The 16,338-nt window shown below is 45.6% G+C and overlaps 1 protein-coding gene across 3 annotated transcripts in view; it reads right to left on the reverse strand.

Moving 5' to 3' along the window:
* COG3 (component of oligomeric golgi complex 3) overlaps nucleotides 1-16,338 on the reverse strand; it is a 115,779-nt gene that overhangs the window by 16,582 nt on the left and 82,859 nt on the right. For all 3 annotated transcript variants that reach the window (XR_009763878.1, XR_009763877.1, XM_061634728.1), the window contains exons 18-20: nucleotides 6,688-6,776; nucleotides 6,451-6,585; nucleotides 5,836-5,911 (exon numbers count right to left, since the gene is read on the reverse strand). Coding sequence is in view for 1 of the 3 variants with exons in the window: in XM_061634728.1 (XP_061490712.1) it covers nucleotides 5,836-5,911; nucleotides 6,451-6,585; nucleotides 6,688-6,776 (300 nt within the window). In the remaining 2 variants the exon portion in view is untranslated. The remainder of the gene's footprint in view (nucleotides 1-5,835; nucleotides 5,912-6,450; nucleotides 6,586-6,687; nucleotides 6,777-16,338) is intronic.

A 16,338-nucleotide genomic window follows, 5' to 3' on the forward strand; every position in this document is an offset into this window, starting at 1 on the left:
CACCTACAAATATACACACACACACTGGGGAAGGTGTGGTATAACAGGGCTACTGGAGGTGTACCTACGAATATACGCACACACAATGGGGCAAGTGTGGTATAACAGGGCTACTGGAGGTGCACCTACAAATATACACACACACAAAGAGGAAGGTGTGGTATAACAGGGCTACCTGATGTATCTGAAGGGAATACTGATTAAGTGAATATAAATTTGATAACCGGAGACTACACAAGTCCCACAACAGGGCTACTTGCTGTGTCTGAGGGGAATACTGAATAGGTGAGTATATGTTTGTTAACAGGAGAGCACACAAGTCCCAAGTGATTAGAAAAGAAAAAAGGCGGCAAAAAACGAACAAAATGGCGGCCGTGATAACGGAGCCTCTCACTAAGACTCTAGCAGGGTTTGAAAACGGCCGGGAGTCAGCTGGGAGGATATGCCACCGGAGGGTGCTAAAAACCAGGCGAGAGGGGCGATATCAGTAAGCGTAATTGAGCCCAAGCCGGGTTGAATGAACAGCAGGGCTGAGGGGCTTCTGTAAAAAAATAGAAGAAATTGCAATGGCGGCCGCCGAGGGAGCCGCAGCCGCAAGCTTCCCTAAGGACAGAAATAAATAACAATGGCGGCTGCGATATCGGGGTTGGCGGGAAAAACGGGAGCGCTACAAGAGGCTTCAGAACGGGCGGGGTGTCTACGAGGGAGCCGCAGCCGCAAGCTTCCCTATGTAGAGGCTAAAATATAGACTGAAATAAGGAGGGGGGAGACCGCAGCCGCGGAGCCCCCGCTAAACGAAAAAACAGCAACCGCTGCTGTTGGAGCCTAACAGCCGCGGAGCCCCCGCAAACACGAGAGAGCAGCAGCCGCTGCTGGAGGAGGCTGAGAAGGCTGAGTAATAAACGGCAAAAAGGGGGAGGGGGGGACTGCAGCCGCGGAGCCCCTGCTAAATGGGAAAGAGCAGCAGCCGCTGCTGGAGGAAGTTCTGAAAGCTGAGTAACAAACGGCAAAGAAAAAAGGGGGGGAGGATCGCAGCCGCGGAGCCCCCGCTAAATGTAAAAGCAGCAGCCGCTGCTGGTGAAGCCTCAGGGAAGAGCCCCGAAGAAATCAAGAGGTAAAAAGATAAGAAGAGTAACAGAATGGAAATAACACTTAGCTACGCTCTGTCTAAATTCAGATCTGCCTCGGACGGAGGCAAGAATGAAGACTGGAGTGGGAGGGGCTCGAGCCCCAGGTTTTAACTCTAGTGCATTCTTGCCTTCGGACGCTAGATGGCAGTACTACCCAATCTGATGGCAGGCTACCTGTGGAAAAAGAGCTTACTCACAGGAGATGCCCACTAGATTGACGTACTTGAGGTCTCACAGTGAGACCTCTCATTGATGGTTAAATGCTCTGCTTGTGGCTCTCTCAAGTGCCAGATATTAGGAACGAAAGTGCACAAAAGTAAAGTGGTCAAGAGAGGCCAAGGCTTGCGGAAGGAGAGGCCCTGCATGCAATGCTGTATCCAGACAGAGGACTCCTCCCTCTGCAAACACTGCCCTTTTAGTAGCAAACTGTGCTCCTTGTCTAGGCTGGGGACAGAGTACAACCACCACATGGAATTTCTGTCCTCCACAGATCTTTATTTTTTGCAGTAGAATATATTCAACTTCTTTTCTATTCACCTTGGATACAAGCAAAAGAATGTATTCACTAATAGCCAAAAAACCTTGCAGTTTAAGAACGTACCTATAGCCCACAGATATTTCTATCAAACTTTAAAAAGCAGGGAAATTGTGCAGCTATAGTGAATGCACCAGGGGAGCAGGAGACCTGACCTCCTCTCTGAGATATTGGACTGCCCTACAAATTTGTCAAAATGCAAACACAATTTGGGTTGGTCTTTCACAGTCCAATCCACTTGCTGTGTAGCTTGGAAGAATTTGGTAACATGTGCCTCTGAGCATATGGTGAGTGGTGGCAACACCTGCCATCTCCAAAGATGGAGAATTATATTTTTGTATGTTTGTTGGTGTTCTTCTTACTTTGCTTCTTTCCTGTGTTACTAATGTTTCTACAGAGAATCTAAACTAGCCAATTTTATTTCCCTCATTATTCATCCTAGAAATCTGTGTCAAATTTATTTTTATTAATTTTAAAGCCATTTTATTGGTCAATGTCATATGATGGTGAAGACAGCCTTTTGTGTTTCAAATTCAAATATGTTCTATTTCTATATTAGGAGAATTAACAGTTGAATCTGAAACTGCAGTTTGATGTAAAATCAGAATGATTACAATATGTTGCTACTTCAGCAATAACACTAGCTGTTGGAAAAAAGAGGATGCATGTTTTCAGCCTGCTAGAATTTTGTTCAAATATATTTCACCTCCCATTGTTTTATCTTGTGCAAATTGAGACACTCCTGATGCCCACTGGAAACTATTTTTCAGAATAGTCAGTGCCATTATTCCACAATTATTTGTGGAGGTTTTTTAGTGCAAATTTTGCAAAGTGTTGCTGAACTTCATATATTCACAGAAACAAAAAAAAAATATTTCCTATAGGAAGTTTCACTAAAGTTGCAAAGTAAATCAGACATAGTTAAAGTGACCATCTGAACTATATCAACTGTCTTAATAATGTTGCTTCCTCCCTGCCAAAACAAGATGAACACAGCACATGTCTTGTTTCTGTTCTTTGGGCTGATTGCAGGTGTTGCCACCACTCACCATATGCTCAGAGGCACATGTTACCGAATTCTTCCAAGCTACACAGGAAGTGGATTGGACTGTGAAAGACCAACCCAAATTGTGTTTGCATTTTGACAATTTGTAGGGCAGTACAACATCTCAAAGAGGAGGTCAGGTCTCCTGCTCCGATAGTGCATTCACTATAGTTGCCCAATTTCCCTGCTTTTTTAAGTTTGATAGAAATATCTGTTGGCTAAAGGTGTGTTCTTAAACTGCAAGGTTTTTTGCCTATTAGTGAACTTCTCTGCTTTTTAATCCGGAAGGCAAGAAATGGGATCCTGTCCAAGTTTGCTGAGAATGGACTGCTCATTTGCATGTTTGAGTTCTGTGGGATTTACTCATGTGCAATCATGCTTAGGACAGGTAAAGCTGACCATGGGGAGGGACGGAGGGCTGGAGTGGGCAGGGGAGGAGGAAGGGAGAGGAGAGGAGAAGGAGGGGAAAGGCAGGTCTGATCATTTGCCTGCTTATTGAGTTCAGTGGGATTTACTCCCGTGCAATCATGGCTAGGATAGGTAAAACTGACCATGAGGGGAGGAGGGGGGGAGGGGACAGCAGAGGGAAGGAGGAAGAAGGTAAGGGGAGCAGAAGGAGGGTGAGGGGAAGGAGGAAATTGGAAGGGGAGGGTGGAGGGGTGAAGGAATCGGGACGGAAGGGGCAAAAGGAAGGTGATGGGAACGAGGAGGAGGGCAGGGCAGGTTTGATCATTTGCATACTTATTGAGTTCAATGGGATTTACTCCCATGCCATTATGCTTAGGAAAGGTAAAATTAACCAGGGGGGAGGGCAAAGGAGGGGATGGGGAGGGAAAGGGGTGAAGGAAAGGGGAGGGGCAAGAGGAAGGGGATGAGAGGAAGCGGCGAACATAAATACATCATTGCACGCTTTTTGAGTTCAGTGGGATTTACTCCTGTGCAATCATGCTTAGGATAGGTGAAACTGACCCGGGAGAGGGCAGGGGGGAGGGAGCAGGAATAAAAGAGGGAGGGAGGAAGTGGGAGGAGAGATTGGATGAGCGGGCACTGGGCAGAGGTGAAGCCCATTTCCTTTCCAAGAGGAAAACATTGTGAACAGTATCATTCTTTTTCAGGATTTCTCCCACCTTTTTATTCTACAGCACATGTAGCCTCCCACCCAAATTTAAACCAAAGCTGTCCCTGGCCACATCCACACCAGACCTTTATTTCACTTTAGACAGTCATAACTTCCCCCAAAGAATCCTGGGAAGTGTAGTTAGTGAAGGGTGCTGAGAGTTGCTAGGAGATGCCCTGTTCCCTTCACAGAGCTTCAATCACAGCAGCTGACTGTTAAACCACTCTGGCCACTGGAGCTCTGGCAGGGGAATAAGAGCACCCTTCACAAACCACACTTCCCAGGATTCTTTGGGGGAAGCCATGACTTGCCTAAAGTGAAGGTAAAGGTCTGGTGTGAGTGTGACCCCCTGATTAGGCAAGCCCAGCAGCTGTGAGTCTGGCTTTTAGAACACTGACAGTTGGTTCTTACTGAGAATGCCGGAATAATCATTCAGTTTAATGCTAAATTTCTTAAATTAATTAAAAATCAGCCAGGCATTTTTTTTAACTTTTAAACTGCAGAAGATGAATGTCAGAGTATGAGGCAAGGTCAGTAATAGGATTACAGGCACTCTGTGAATATGGCTGATTTTTAATTAATTTCAACAAATTATGAGAACTCCGACAGAAAGAAGTCCAAAAGGGTTCTCTCTCTCTCTCTTTTTACACTTTGAACTCTCGAATCTCTCTGACTGTTTTGTGTATCGCCATGAAAGTTTACAGCGTTAAGCAAGCGTTTCTGAGTTCAGGACTATAAGTTTTGTACGGTTTTGTTTTGAAATGAGCTTATGGAAAGCATCAGAATGGCATGGGGGTATTTTCAATTTAACATTGCAAAATGCGAAAAATCCACACTGGCTATAGTATACAGCCACTCTCGTGCCTGTGTAATTCTGTAAGATACATAAGATACAGATGGATAATAGTTAACCCTTGAATTGCTATTCCCCTGAATTAAACTTTTTCAAATTAATGTTTTTTTAAAGGTCCAGAATGACAGAGCCTATCCATGACCCAGTTACATGAGCTTTGTCTCACAGAAGCCACAAAAGTTTACAGGCATACCCTGCTTAACGTCGCTTCACTTAACGTCGCCTCGCTATAACGTGCATGCTCCATACTCCACCATACCCCACTTTAACCTACGCGCTTCGCAATAACGGGCACTGAGGGAACTTGTGTTCCACATGCCACGTGCATTGCGAAGCATCGTCAGAGCGATCTGAGCGGAGCGATCTGAGCGGAGCGATCTGAGCGGAGCGATCTGAGCGGCTGCTGCCTTGGAGACAGAACATTTACATTTAAGTACTTTACTGTAAAGAGCGATCAGAGCTCTGCCTGCCCCGACAGTGTGTGTGTGTGTGGGGGGGCACCTCATGCTCTTTAGATCCCCCTGATTTCATTTTACTGTCCCATTTTATACCTCTCCCTCTCCATTGTCCCATCTGCTTTGCTGTAATTGTTTGTTATAAAAAAATAAAAAATAAAAAAAATTCTTTAGATCACCCTGATTTCATTTTATACCTCTCCATTGTCCCATTTTATACCTCTCCATTGTCCCATCTTCCTTTCCTACTTTTTAATTTTTCTCTCTGTCTCTGCCCATCATTAATTCTGGCTTTTGCCACTGCTGGCTTGTGACTCCCAATAGCGTGTGTGGTGTGTGTGTACTGGTACAGTATTGTTTTCCCTTGGCTTCAGTTCTGTACAGTATTACAGTACAGTACTGTACATAATGGCAGATACAAAGAAAAGTCGTTCATCCATTTCGCATCTGCCAGCTGACATTAAAGGTAAGCTTACTTAATTTTATTTTATGTTTATTTTAGTTATAAATGTGTTATTTACATCAGTTATGCCCATATATGACGATTGCAGTGCAGTACATGCATCGATAAGTAGAAAAAAAGTAGTGCTTCACTTTAAGTACATTTTCACTTAAAGTACATGCTCCGGTCCCATTGCGTATGTTAAATCAGGGTATGCCTGTACATATAAGGGCTGTAGACTGCACCTAAAGAGATTACCTGGTTGTGCCCAAGGCTGCTGCAGGAGGTTGTACTTGGGACCACCTTGAATAGCCACTGTCTTCAAATTAGAAACCTAAAATAATGAGATAAATAGGCATAATAGATCTATCACAGTGTGATTATTCAGTATTCTTTCAATATCAGGCACAATTACTTCAAGCCTGAGAAAAATCCACAAACACCAGTTGCCCATTTCATCACAGCAGAGCTGGTGAAAGTGTTGCATAAAGGTATTTCAGTGCAGATGCTCAGGACTGATAGTTTTGATAATGTATTGTGTTACATCAGGGGTGGCTAATCTGTGGTCCTCCAGAAGTTGCTGGATTCCAGCTCCCATCATCCCTGACCACTGGCCATGCTGGCTGAGGCTGATGAGAGCTGGAGTCCAACACCATTTGCAGGGCTGCAGGTTCGCCTCCTTTCAGTTAGATAGACCAATGATCTGGCTGAGTATAAGGCAGCTTACATATGACATTCATATTTTCTAATTATTTTGATACAGATGTTCACTTTACAATGTCTTTGTTGTTCTCTGTCAAAAATCCAACGGACATAAATACATCAAACACAGCAGTTTAAGATACCAATGGTGAATCTATAGACCGTGAGTACCTTTGTCAAGAATTCATCCAAAGGCTCTACAAACTGCTTCGTTTGCTGCTGAATGAACTGCTCACAGGCAAACTTCAAGTGCCGATCCACATCCTTCTTAGAGTCAATATAATGTTCTCTGATCTCTGGAGTGCCCTGAAACAGAGAGGCAGCAGTTCTTCTTTTTCTCAGCGCTTCTGAAATTGCTACACTTCAAAAATAGATTTTTCAAATACACTGTTAACAAATGCTCTTTACCTCCAGTAAGAACTGTATCAGTGCATTGTTGCTACTTAGCCTAAAAAAATGTGGAACAGTCATAGGATTGAGGATTTTAAATGCAGCATCTGTGAAAACAAAACCATTTGCATAAAATTCACATCACTTTAAGGAACATCCTTCTCATATAGTTCCTTGATATATAATCCAAGAATAGGAATACTGTAATGGATTTCCATGAATTCTCAAAAATTATCCCATGGTTGGACTTTCCTTCATGTGTCTGAGATGTGTGCTTTGAAAATGCAAACAGAAAGTCTACAAATCGCAATACCTATGCATATGCATGTAAAACACATTTGAATATTTGAACCTGAAGCATGTCAGAGAGATACAGACATATCCTCAGTAATATTTTGTCAAAGGCTACATTTTAGTACATCAGTCTATCAATATATTGGTTTTATGAGAACAAAGTAGTTGGCCCATTTTACATTATTACATAAAATCATACATTAGTCATTCGAGAGGGTTTAAACTGGTCAGTCTCTACTTCTACTGATGTTACTTAAGTAATTTTATACATTACAATTTGCTATTTGCTATATAGGTAAATTTATTGTTTTTTAAATCTTTTCAATATATTGACTTTAATACCTGTTACACAACTGAAAAGCCCCTCCTGCCTTTTTGACACTAATTTACTGTATTACCCAGTGTTTGATGGCACGCTTCCAGAGTAGGGGGACTATTCACCTATGACCACTGTGGCAAGACAGCATCAGCAAGAGGGCTGAAGAGATATTTATTTATTTATTTATTTAATTAAGCTTATATACCGCCCGACTAGCAACAGCTCTCTGGGCGGTGAACATTAAAATACAATAAAAATAACACAAAACTGTACACAAAACTGTACAGTCTAAAATCAAAATATAATAATTTACAATTAACAGGAATTAAAATGCCTCAGAGAAGAGAAAGGTTTTAACCTGGCGCCGAAAAGATGATAGTGTCGGCGCCAGGCGCACCTCCTCGGGAAGACCATTCCATAGTTCGGGGGCCACCACTGAGAAGGCCCTAGATCTTGTCACCACTCTCCGGGCTTCCCTATGAGTCGGAACCCGGAGGAGGGCCTTCGTAGAAGACCGTAGTGTACGGGCCGGTTCATATCGGGAGAGGCGTTCCGACAGATATCGTGGTCCTGCGCTATATAAGGCTTTATAGGTAAGTACCAACACTTTGAATCTGGCCCGGAAGCATATTGGAAGCCAGTGCAAACGGGCTAGCACAGGTGTTATATGCTCAGACCGCTTAGTTCTTGTTAGCAGTCTGGCTGCCGCATTTTGCACTAGCTGTAGCTTCCGAATCGTCTTCAAAGGTAGCCCTACGTAAAGCGCATTGCAGTAGTCCAGACGCGAGGTTACCATAGCATGTACCACTGATGAGAGGTCCTCCTTACTCAGATAGGGACGTAGCTGGGCTACCAACCGAAGTTGGTAGAACGTATTCCGGGCCACCGAGGCTACGTGAGCCTCAAGTGTGAGGGAAGAGTCTAAGATGACTCCCAGACTACGCACCTGTTCCTTTAGGGGGAGTGTAACCCCATCCAGGACAGGGTATATATCCACCATCCGATCAGAGAAACCATCCACCAACAGCATCTCAGTCTTGTCAGGATTGAGTCTCAGTTTGTTAGTTCTCATCCAGTCCATTGTCGCAGCCAGGCAACGGTTCAGCACGTCGACTGCCTCACCTGAAGAAGATGTAAAGGAGAAGTAGAGCTGCGTGTCATCAGCATACTGATGACAACGCACTCCAAAACTCCTGATGACCGCCCCCAGCGGCTTCATATAAATGTTAAAAAGCATGGGAGACAGAACCGAACCCTGCGGGACCCCACATTGGAGAACCCACGGTGTCGAGCAATGTTCCCCAAGCACTATCTTCTGGAGACGACCCGCTAAGTAGGAGCGGAACCACTGCCAAGCAGTGCCTCCAACTCCCAATTCCGCAAGCCTCTCCAGAAGGATACCATGGTCAATGGTATCAAAAGCCGCTGAGAGGTCAAGGAGAATCAACAGAGTTACACTCCCTCTGTCTCTCTCCCGACATAGGTCATCAAACAGGGCGACCAAGGCAGTCTCAGTGCCAAAACCAGGCCTGAACCCCGATTGAAATGGATCTAGATAATCGGTTTCATCCAATAGCGCCTGGAGCTGGTCAGCAACCACACGTTCCAGGATCTTGCCCAGGAACGGAACATTGGCTACTGGTCTGTAGCTGCTGACATCCTCTGGGTCCAAGGAAGGTTTTTTCAGGAGTGGTCTCACTGCCGCCTCTTTCAGACAGCCAGGGACCACTCCCTCTCGTAAAGAGGCATTAATCACTTCCTTGGCCCAGCCAACTGTTCCTTCCTTGCTAGTTTTAATTAGCCAAGAGGGGCAAGGATCCAGTACCGAAGTGGTCACACGAACCTGTCCAAGCACCTTGTCCACGTCCTCGAGCTGAACCAACTGAAACTCATCCAACAAAACATGACAAGACTGTGCTCTGGACACCTCAGTAGGATTAACTGCTATTAAATAGGAGTCTAAGTCCCGGTGAATGCATGAGATCTTATGCTGGAAGTGTTCAGCAAATTTATTACATCGAGCTACCGATGTATCTGCCGTATCTTGTAGGCCTGGATGAAGTAGGCCACGAACCACTTTAAAAAGCTCCCGTGGGCGTGAGAGAGATGACTGAATAGTGGCGGCAAAATGTTGTTTTTTTGCCGCCCTCACCGCTCCTACATAGAGCTTAGTAGAAGCACGAACCAGCTCATAATTGCATTCGTCGGGAGTTCGTCTCCATCTCCGCTCAAGCCGCCTCCTGTCTTGTTTCATCGCTCTCAGCTCCGGAGTATACCAAGGAGCTGTATGAGCTCTACATAGGAGAGGGAGCGCAGGAGCGATCGTGTCAACAGCCCGGGTCATCTCCACATTCCACAGATCGACCAGGGCTTCGACAGGAGCGCCAGTCTTATCAGCCGGAAAAACCCCCAGAGCCTTTTGAAAACCTTCAGAATTCATTAGTCTCCGGGGGCGGACCAATTTAATAGGTCCCCCACCCTTGCAGAGGGAAAAGGCTACTGAAAGTCTAAACTTCAGCAAGCAATGATCTGTCCATGACAACGGGAGAGATGTAAAACTCCCCACATCCAGATCACTATCCCCATGTCCAGTAGCAAAGACCAGGTCAAGAGTATGCCCCGATGTATGTGTTGGGCCACTAACATATTGAGACAGCCCCATGGTTGTCATGGCGGCCATGAAGTCCTGAGCTGCCCCAGACAAAGTAGCCTCAGCATGAATGTTGAGATCTCCCAGTACTAATAGTCTGGGGGATCTCAACAGTATCTCCGAGACCACTTCCGTCAGCTCAGTTAGGGAAGCCATTGGGCAGCAAGGTGGGCGGTACACCAAAAGGATTCCCAGTCTGTCCCTCTGGCCCAGCACAAGGTGCAAACACTCCAGACCAGTGATTGCATGGACATGGTGCTTGGTGAGTGAGATGGAACTCTTATAGACCACAGCGACCCCCCCTCCCCGACCCTCAGATCTACCATGATGCTGAACCAGATACCCCGGTGGGCAGAGCTGGGACAGACTAACTCCTCCCTGTTCGCCCACCCAGGTCTCGGTTATACATGCCAGATCGGCCACCTCGTCCACAATCAAATCATGGACGAGGGAGGTTTTATTATGTACCGATCTGGCATTAAAAAGCAGCAACTGGAGATCTGAGAGTTGGCTGATAGGACAACCAACAACCCTGCGGGTATGAGAAGGACCAGAACGCGGCACAGCCACTACATGTCTGGGCTGCGTTCTCCTTACCTGGCACGTCCCTCTCATATCACCATACCTCCCTCTACCCGTCACTACGGCAATTGGGGCCCCCTCAGGTCTCCCCTCTTGATAGGTCTTTTTAAGATCACCATTCCCCCAGAATCTCTGTTGAGAGTTCTGGGAGCAGCTATACCAGGCTCAAGGAAAAGAGCAGAAGATAAAATGTAGTTAAAAGTTTAAAGTAGAGTAAAAGCATTTTAGGATGCTTTAACTGTCCAATTTTACTGGGTAAATCTGCTTTGAAGTTTTTTGGTTGAAAGGTGGCAGATAAAAGTTCTAAATAAAAAATGTAGACAGGAGATTTGCTATATTTTTCTGTGGCTAGATTCATGTGGATTTTGCTCCAAATAAAATCATTTATATTCCGTTTATCATCTGCACACTAGATCTTAATTTAAATACTTTTTAAATTGCCATTTTAACATTTCTCTTGAAAAACATACCTGTCTCAAAACATATCAGCAAATAAACCTCTTACAATAGTAACCCAGATACTACCATAGCTCGTGCTCCCAGCTGATTTGCGTCCAAGGTGGCATCAGCCACAAAAGCCGCTGTCTTGCGCAATTTCATCAGTGACCTCAGAGAGACAGGATCGGGATTAGGATCATCTAAGAGGTCATCCAACCACATCATCGCTGCCCTGGAAAAGATGGAAGCTGATGCAGAGGCTCGCATGGAGAAAGCGGTGGCCTCATGATTCTTGCATAAGGCAAAGTCCAGCCTCCGCTCAGTGGCGTCCTTTAAATGTGAATCTCCTTCCCTCGGCAAAAGGGATCTAGAGACTAGACTGGAGATCGGCTTGTCTATGCCAGGGACGGCCAGTCTGCTTGTAAAGTCCGGAGCCAAAGAGTAAAGTCTGTCCGCAAGGGCGTTAAAACAGCGTGTTTGTAATGGATGAGACCATTCGTCCTTGGCCAGTTTAGCAATAGGATCTGGCACAGGAAGGTAGTGCTCTGCTGGTGTGGGGGATTTCAAGACCCTGGCCCCTTTAATAGCGGGAGTGGCAGCCGCAGGTTGCGGAGACTGGAGACCAAGGGTGTTCAATACTCTGTGAGCAAGGGGCTGATAATCTAAGGCATCAAACAGGCGATAAGATGTATCCTCCTCATGTTCCGAATGATCACTCCATTCGTCTCCTTCGGCTTGCACAGCAAATGGTGACTCCACCCACAAGAAACGTCATCAACAAACCTGCCCCTGACAATGTCAAAAGGATTTGGAAAGCATGATGGATCTGCCTCATTGCGTACATAGTGGTCCACACTGCTCTGAGGAATGGCGGGGACTTGTGACGGTGACTGTGTTTGAGTGAAGAACGACAGCATGTCTTGTAGTTGTGATACGAACTCATGAGACAGCTGCAGCCCCGGTGAGGTAGATGGTTGCACTTGTAGAGACAATGTTATGGACGGCTCAGCAGGCTGTGAAGATGAATAAGCCCTAGGTGGTAATACGGGAGGAGGGTGGCTGGCTGCTGTTTGGTCAGGAAACCCAGCAAAGTCCTCCTCGGAGGAGGAGGAAGCAGTCGGAGAGTGAAATAGATTCGTTAACTGTTCCTGGCCCGCCCCCTCGGAAACCAGAACAGAGACGTAGCGTGGCCGCTCGGTTGTGCTGTGGCTGGATAGATGTTTAGTTTTGGCAACTGCTTTGGTGTGCTTGTGCTTGGCCGCCTTAGATTGTTTCGGCTTGGTTGCCTGAGTTGTCGCTGGCTGTTCCGCCATCATATATTTTCTAGGGGGTTCTATACACGGCCACGGATGGGGCAGAATGTACAGACCCGAACAGGCTCAGTACACGGCCACGGATGGGGCAGAATGCACCGGCTCAGATGGCTAAGTACACAGCCACGGATGGGGCAGAATGTACAATTTCAACAGTGTTGGTACACGGCCACGGATGGGGCAGAATGTACAGTATCAACAGCCTTGGTACACGGCCACGGATGGGGCAGAATGTACAGTTCCAGACACCCTGAGTATACGCAGAATGTACAATTTCAAACAGCCTTGGTACACGGCCACGGATGGGGCAGAATGCACAGTTCCAAACAGGCTTTGCACACGGCCACGGATGGGGCAGAATATACAGTTCCAACTAGGCTGGATACACGAAACAGCTTCAATAGTCAGATTCAGGCAGCAGTTTGTGTTGAAGAACTTATAGCAGGATTATAGAGGTTCTGCTCTGCAGCATACACACAGAAACTGACAGAAAAGGCCTAGAACAGAATCGTTTACTATGGAAAGGACCAAACAGAAAGGGCAGGAAAAAAGGGGGAGGAACAAAATGGCGCCCGTGAAAAGAGCGGGAAAATTGGCCAATCAGAAAGGCTTGGGGCGATGAAGAAGCAATGGCGGTCACAGGGGAGCACCAGCAAGCTCAAAAAACGGCCTCAAAAAACGCTCTGGAGCCGCGGGGCTGAGAAGCGCGATCACGCCTTAGAGAGCGAGCCAGATCTCTACAGCCGCAGGACAGACTCAGCAAGCGAGGGGAATAAGGAGCTGCAGCCGCAGGCTCCGAAGGCAGTCGCGGCGAGATTTAAAATGCCGCAGAACGAGCTGGGGGAGGCGGGGCAGCCCAACCAGAAAGGGACACTGAAAGTAGAAAGAGCCATAGCCGCAGGCTCTGGAGAAAAAACTAAGGGAGCTGCCGCGAAAATAGGCGGCGAGTTGAAAAAAGAGCGGCGGCGCAAGGCAGAGAGCTGCAGCCGCAAGCTCCTGGATTAAGTCTGCGTCCGCGGCTGAGGAAGCGAGAACCACAGCTGCGGTCTCCCAGAATCGCCGTTCGGCTAGGCAGGGAGCTGCAGCTGCAAGCTCCCGTAACAAGGCTGCATCCGCCGCCTTAGGAAGGGAGAACCGCAGCCGCAGTCTCCCAGTAAATAGCTAGGGACTAAGGGAAAAAAATAGACAAAAAGGGGATCCCCCTTAAGTACAAAGACAAACAAAGTACAGTCAGTCCCACAGACTCTAAAGTAAAAGACAGAGGGAAGGAAATAACATGGAATACACACACAAAACCTCCACACCCTGTCACACAAATACACAAAAACTTATCTAGAAGCTAAGCTATATATCCAACTTGCATTGACGAAGGCAAGAATGAACTGGAGAGTGGGAGGGGCCTGACGCCCCTAGTCTTGACTTCAAAAACATTCTTGCCTTCGGACGATAGGTGGAGCTATAACCCGTTTGATGGCAGTCCTCCTATGGAAAATACTGCATTTCCATGGATGTTGGAGGTCCCCTTTTCTAAGGTTTTTGGCATGATTTTCAGTAAAATAGACATTTGCTCTCATTCTCTAATGGAGAGGAATGTGAATGAGGACTGGGTACAGGGGCTCTTTCTGTTAATCAGCTTCCTTCCTAATCAAATCCCTATTATTATTTATTTATTTATTTACATTTATTAATAAAATTTGTATTCTCCTTCCCACCAAATGGTGCTCAGGGCAGTTGACAATAATAATGCAAACATAATACAAAAAAAAATAGTAATAATTCAACGACAAGACAGGTAAAGTATCAACACAATCAACAAAAGCACCAGTAAACATTAATTTTAACTGGTGCTGGGTGTGTGTGCTGTATTAATTGTACAGGGTCTACTCAACGTAGTAATTTAATCAATTTAGTAATTAATTCTGGCTAAAAATAATCAATTACCTTTGTACAATTGATTCAATGTAAAAAAACAGGCTACTCACTTTCACTCAATCACAATTTATCCAAATTGGGGGGGGTTAAAGAAGACTGAAAGCACTGAAAACATGCACACACCCCTAGAATGGGACACTAGACACCGACACATGCTAATGCCGCAATGTGCTAATGCTTCCCTGGGCTTCCGCTAGGAAGGGCAGGATATAAATTAAATAATAAATAAATAATGTAAGTTATAACAATTATTCAGAGAAGACAGAAATAAAGAACACGACTTTAACAACGACTGGCCAGAAGGGTGGTAGCAATATATCAGCTGCTCAAATGAGGAAGGAAAAACAAACAAATGCTCTAAGAAAGGGGATTAGGTGCTTCCTGTGGAATGATGGCATTTTTCCTGCCTCAAGCAAGTGGAGGTGATTCCAGCCCACTTGGTAGTGCTCTAGTGCCCACTGGAGAAGTGCTAGTTTCTAGGCTAGCTCTCTTGGACTGACAGCATCCTGCTTCTGAACAGCCAGGAAAGAGCCTGGGCTGTAAAGGAAACAGGTTCCTCTAGCACCAGACTAAATCCCTCAATAATCCATTGTTCTCAAACCTGGAAATAGGTGCAGACGTGTAGAGACACGTGTTCTGAGCAAGTGTGGAAACAAGCAGAAAATGTTTATTTATGCACACAAGAGAAAGGAGAGAGATTTCCTACTGGTGGCAGTTCCCTATGCCTAATGTCTCACAATGCCAGTCTGGAGGGCTCCAGGTTTTCAGACAGTGGTTGTTGGAAGAAGAGCTGAAAAGTCCCCATATGTGAGTGGAACATTACCCACATAACTTTGGATCATGTCTAGCATCCTACATTCTCTACAGACTGTTGCTCACATATACAGAATTGCTCATTAATTAGCATTTTCACATGTAAAATAAACTGGTCCATTTGACAGGGGTTAAGTTTCCTCACAATGAAAAAGAAAATCAGGGGAAAGTCTGTTGCAAGACTTTAAAAGCTTAACATCTTACATAATTGCCAAGGTAACTCTTCACAGCGTTACTGAAAGTTGCGGTGTCTTACTATAATTGTACCTTTACAACACACCCATGGAATTTTAAACTTTTTTTAAAGAAAGGTATGCATATACTTGCATTTCAGTTACTTACCACCTTCAATGACTAACTGGCTGCTATAAAAGTTTTATTCCTCTAATAAATATTCAGATTAAAATTATATATCAACCAGAATAGGACACCACCAGGACATATTTACCCTTTAACCTGCTAACAAGAAACTACTTAACAAGGCAGAGGGCTCATCCATGTTCAGCTGCAATGGGTAGAATTGTTAGTAATAAGAGCAAATTGGTTCAAAGCAAAGTATTAGCATATTATGTGACAAACATGATTATAGGTTCAAACTACTGAGACTGAACAGATATATTTCTCGGTCAGCGGAAGAGTAGAGCAGACAGGAATGGGTTAACTCCTCCTGGAGGCAGAGTTAGCAGTGCACTATAAAAAAAGTTTAGTTGGTGGCCAGCCAGATGGGGGAGGAAACCTTCCCCTGTTCTCCGGTTCTGGACTCTGCCTTTAGCGAGTAGGTCAACCTATTCCTCCTGGGTTCCCAAAAGGGATTTGGGAACAGTATCGTTATTTTTCTCTGCTCTTCTCAGAGAGTTCATCTTCATCAGCTGCAGTTGCAGCACACAGACTTCTGCCTCTCTCTTCTTTTACCTCTCACCCCTAGTGAATAGGTAGCTTTGAGGAGAAAGAGAGGGAATGTTTTCTGAAGAGGTGCTGGGCACAGTGGAGGCCGGGATTTGTCTCATGCCTCCCCTGCTGCCCTTTATTGGAACGCTCTTCTGCAGTCTTAAAGAGAGAGCGTTGCCACTGCATAGCCTGGGAGGAGCAGGGATTGGTCCCTCACTATCCAAGGCTTTTTGTTTACATCAGAAACCCCTCATGGGCAACAGGCCAGGCAACAGGCCTTGGTGACAAGCAGTTTGCCTCCTTGCCGCCTTGTTTTCAGGTAAAGCTGCTAAGCTTTTCTTATCTCCCGCTCCAACTCCAGCCTGTCCCCTCTTTCAGCTGGGATTTTAGCTACATCTGAAGGGAGAGACAGCTCATCTCATGCCTCGGCCGAGGAAGAC

This window comes from Rhineura floridana, chromosome 7 (assembly GCF_030035675.1).
Source record: "Rhineura floridana isolate rRhiFlo1 chromosome 7, rRhiFlo1.hap2, whole genome shotgun sequence".
Classification (NCBI taxonomy): Eukaryota; Metazoa; Chordata; class Lepidosauria; order Squamata; family Rhineuridae; genus Rhineura; species Rhineura floridana.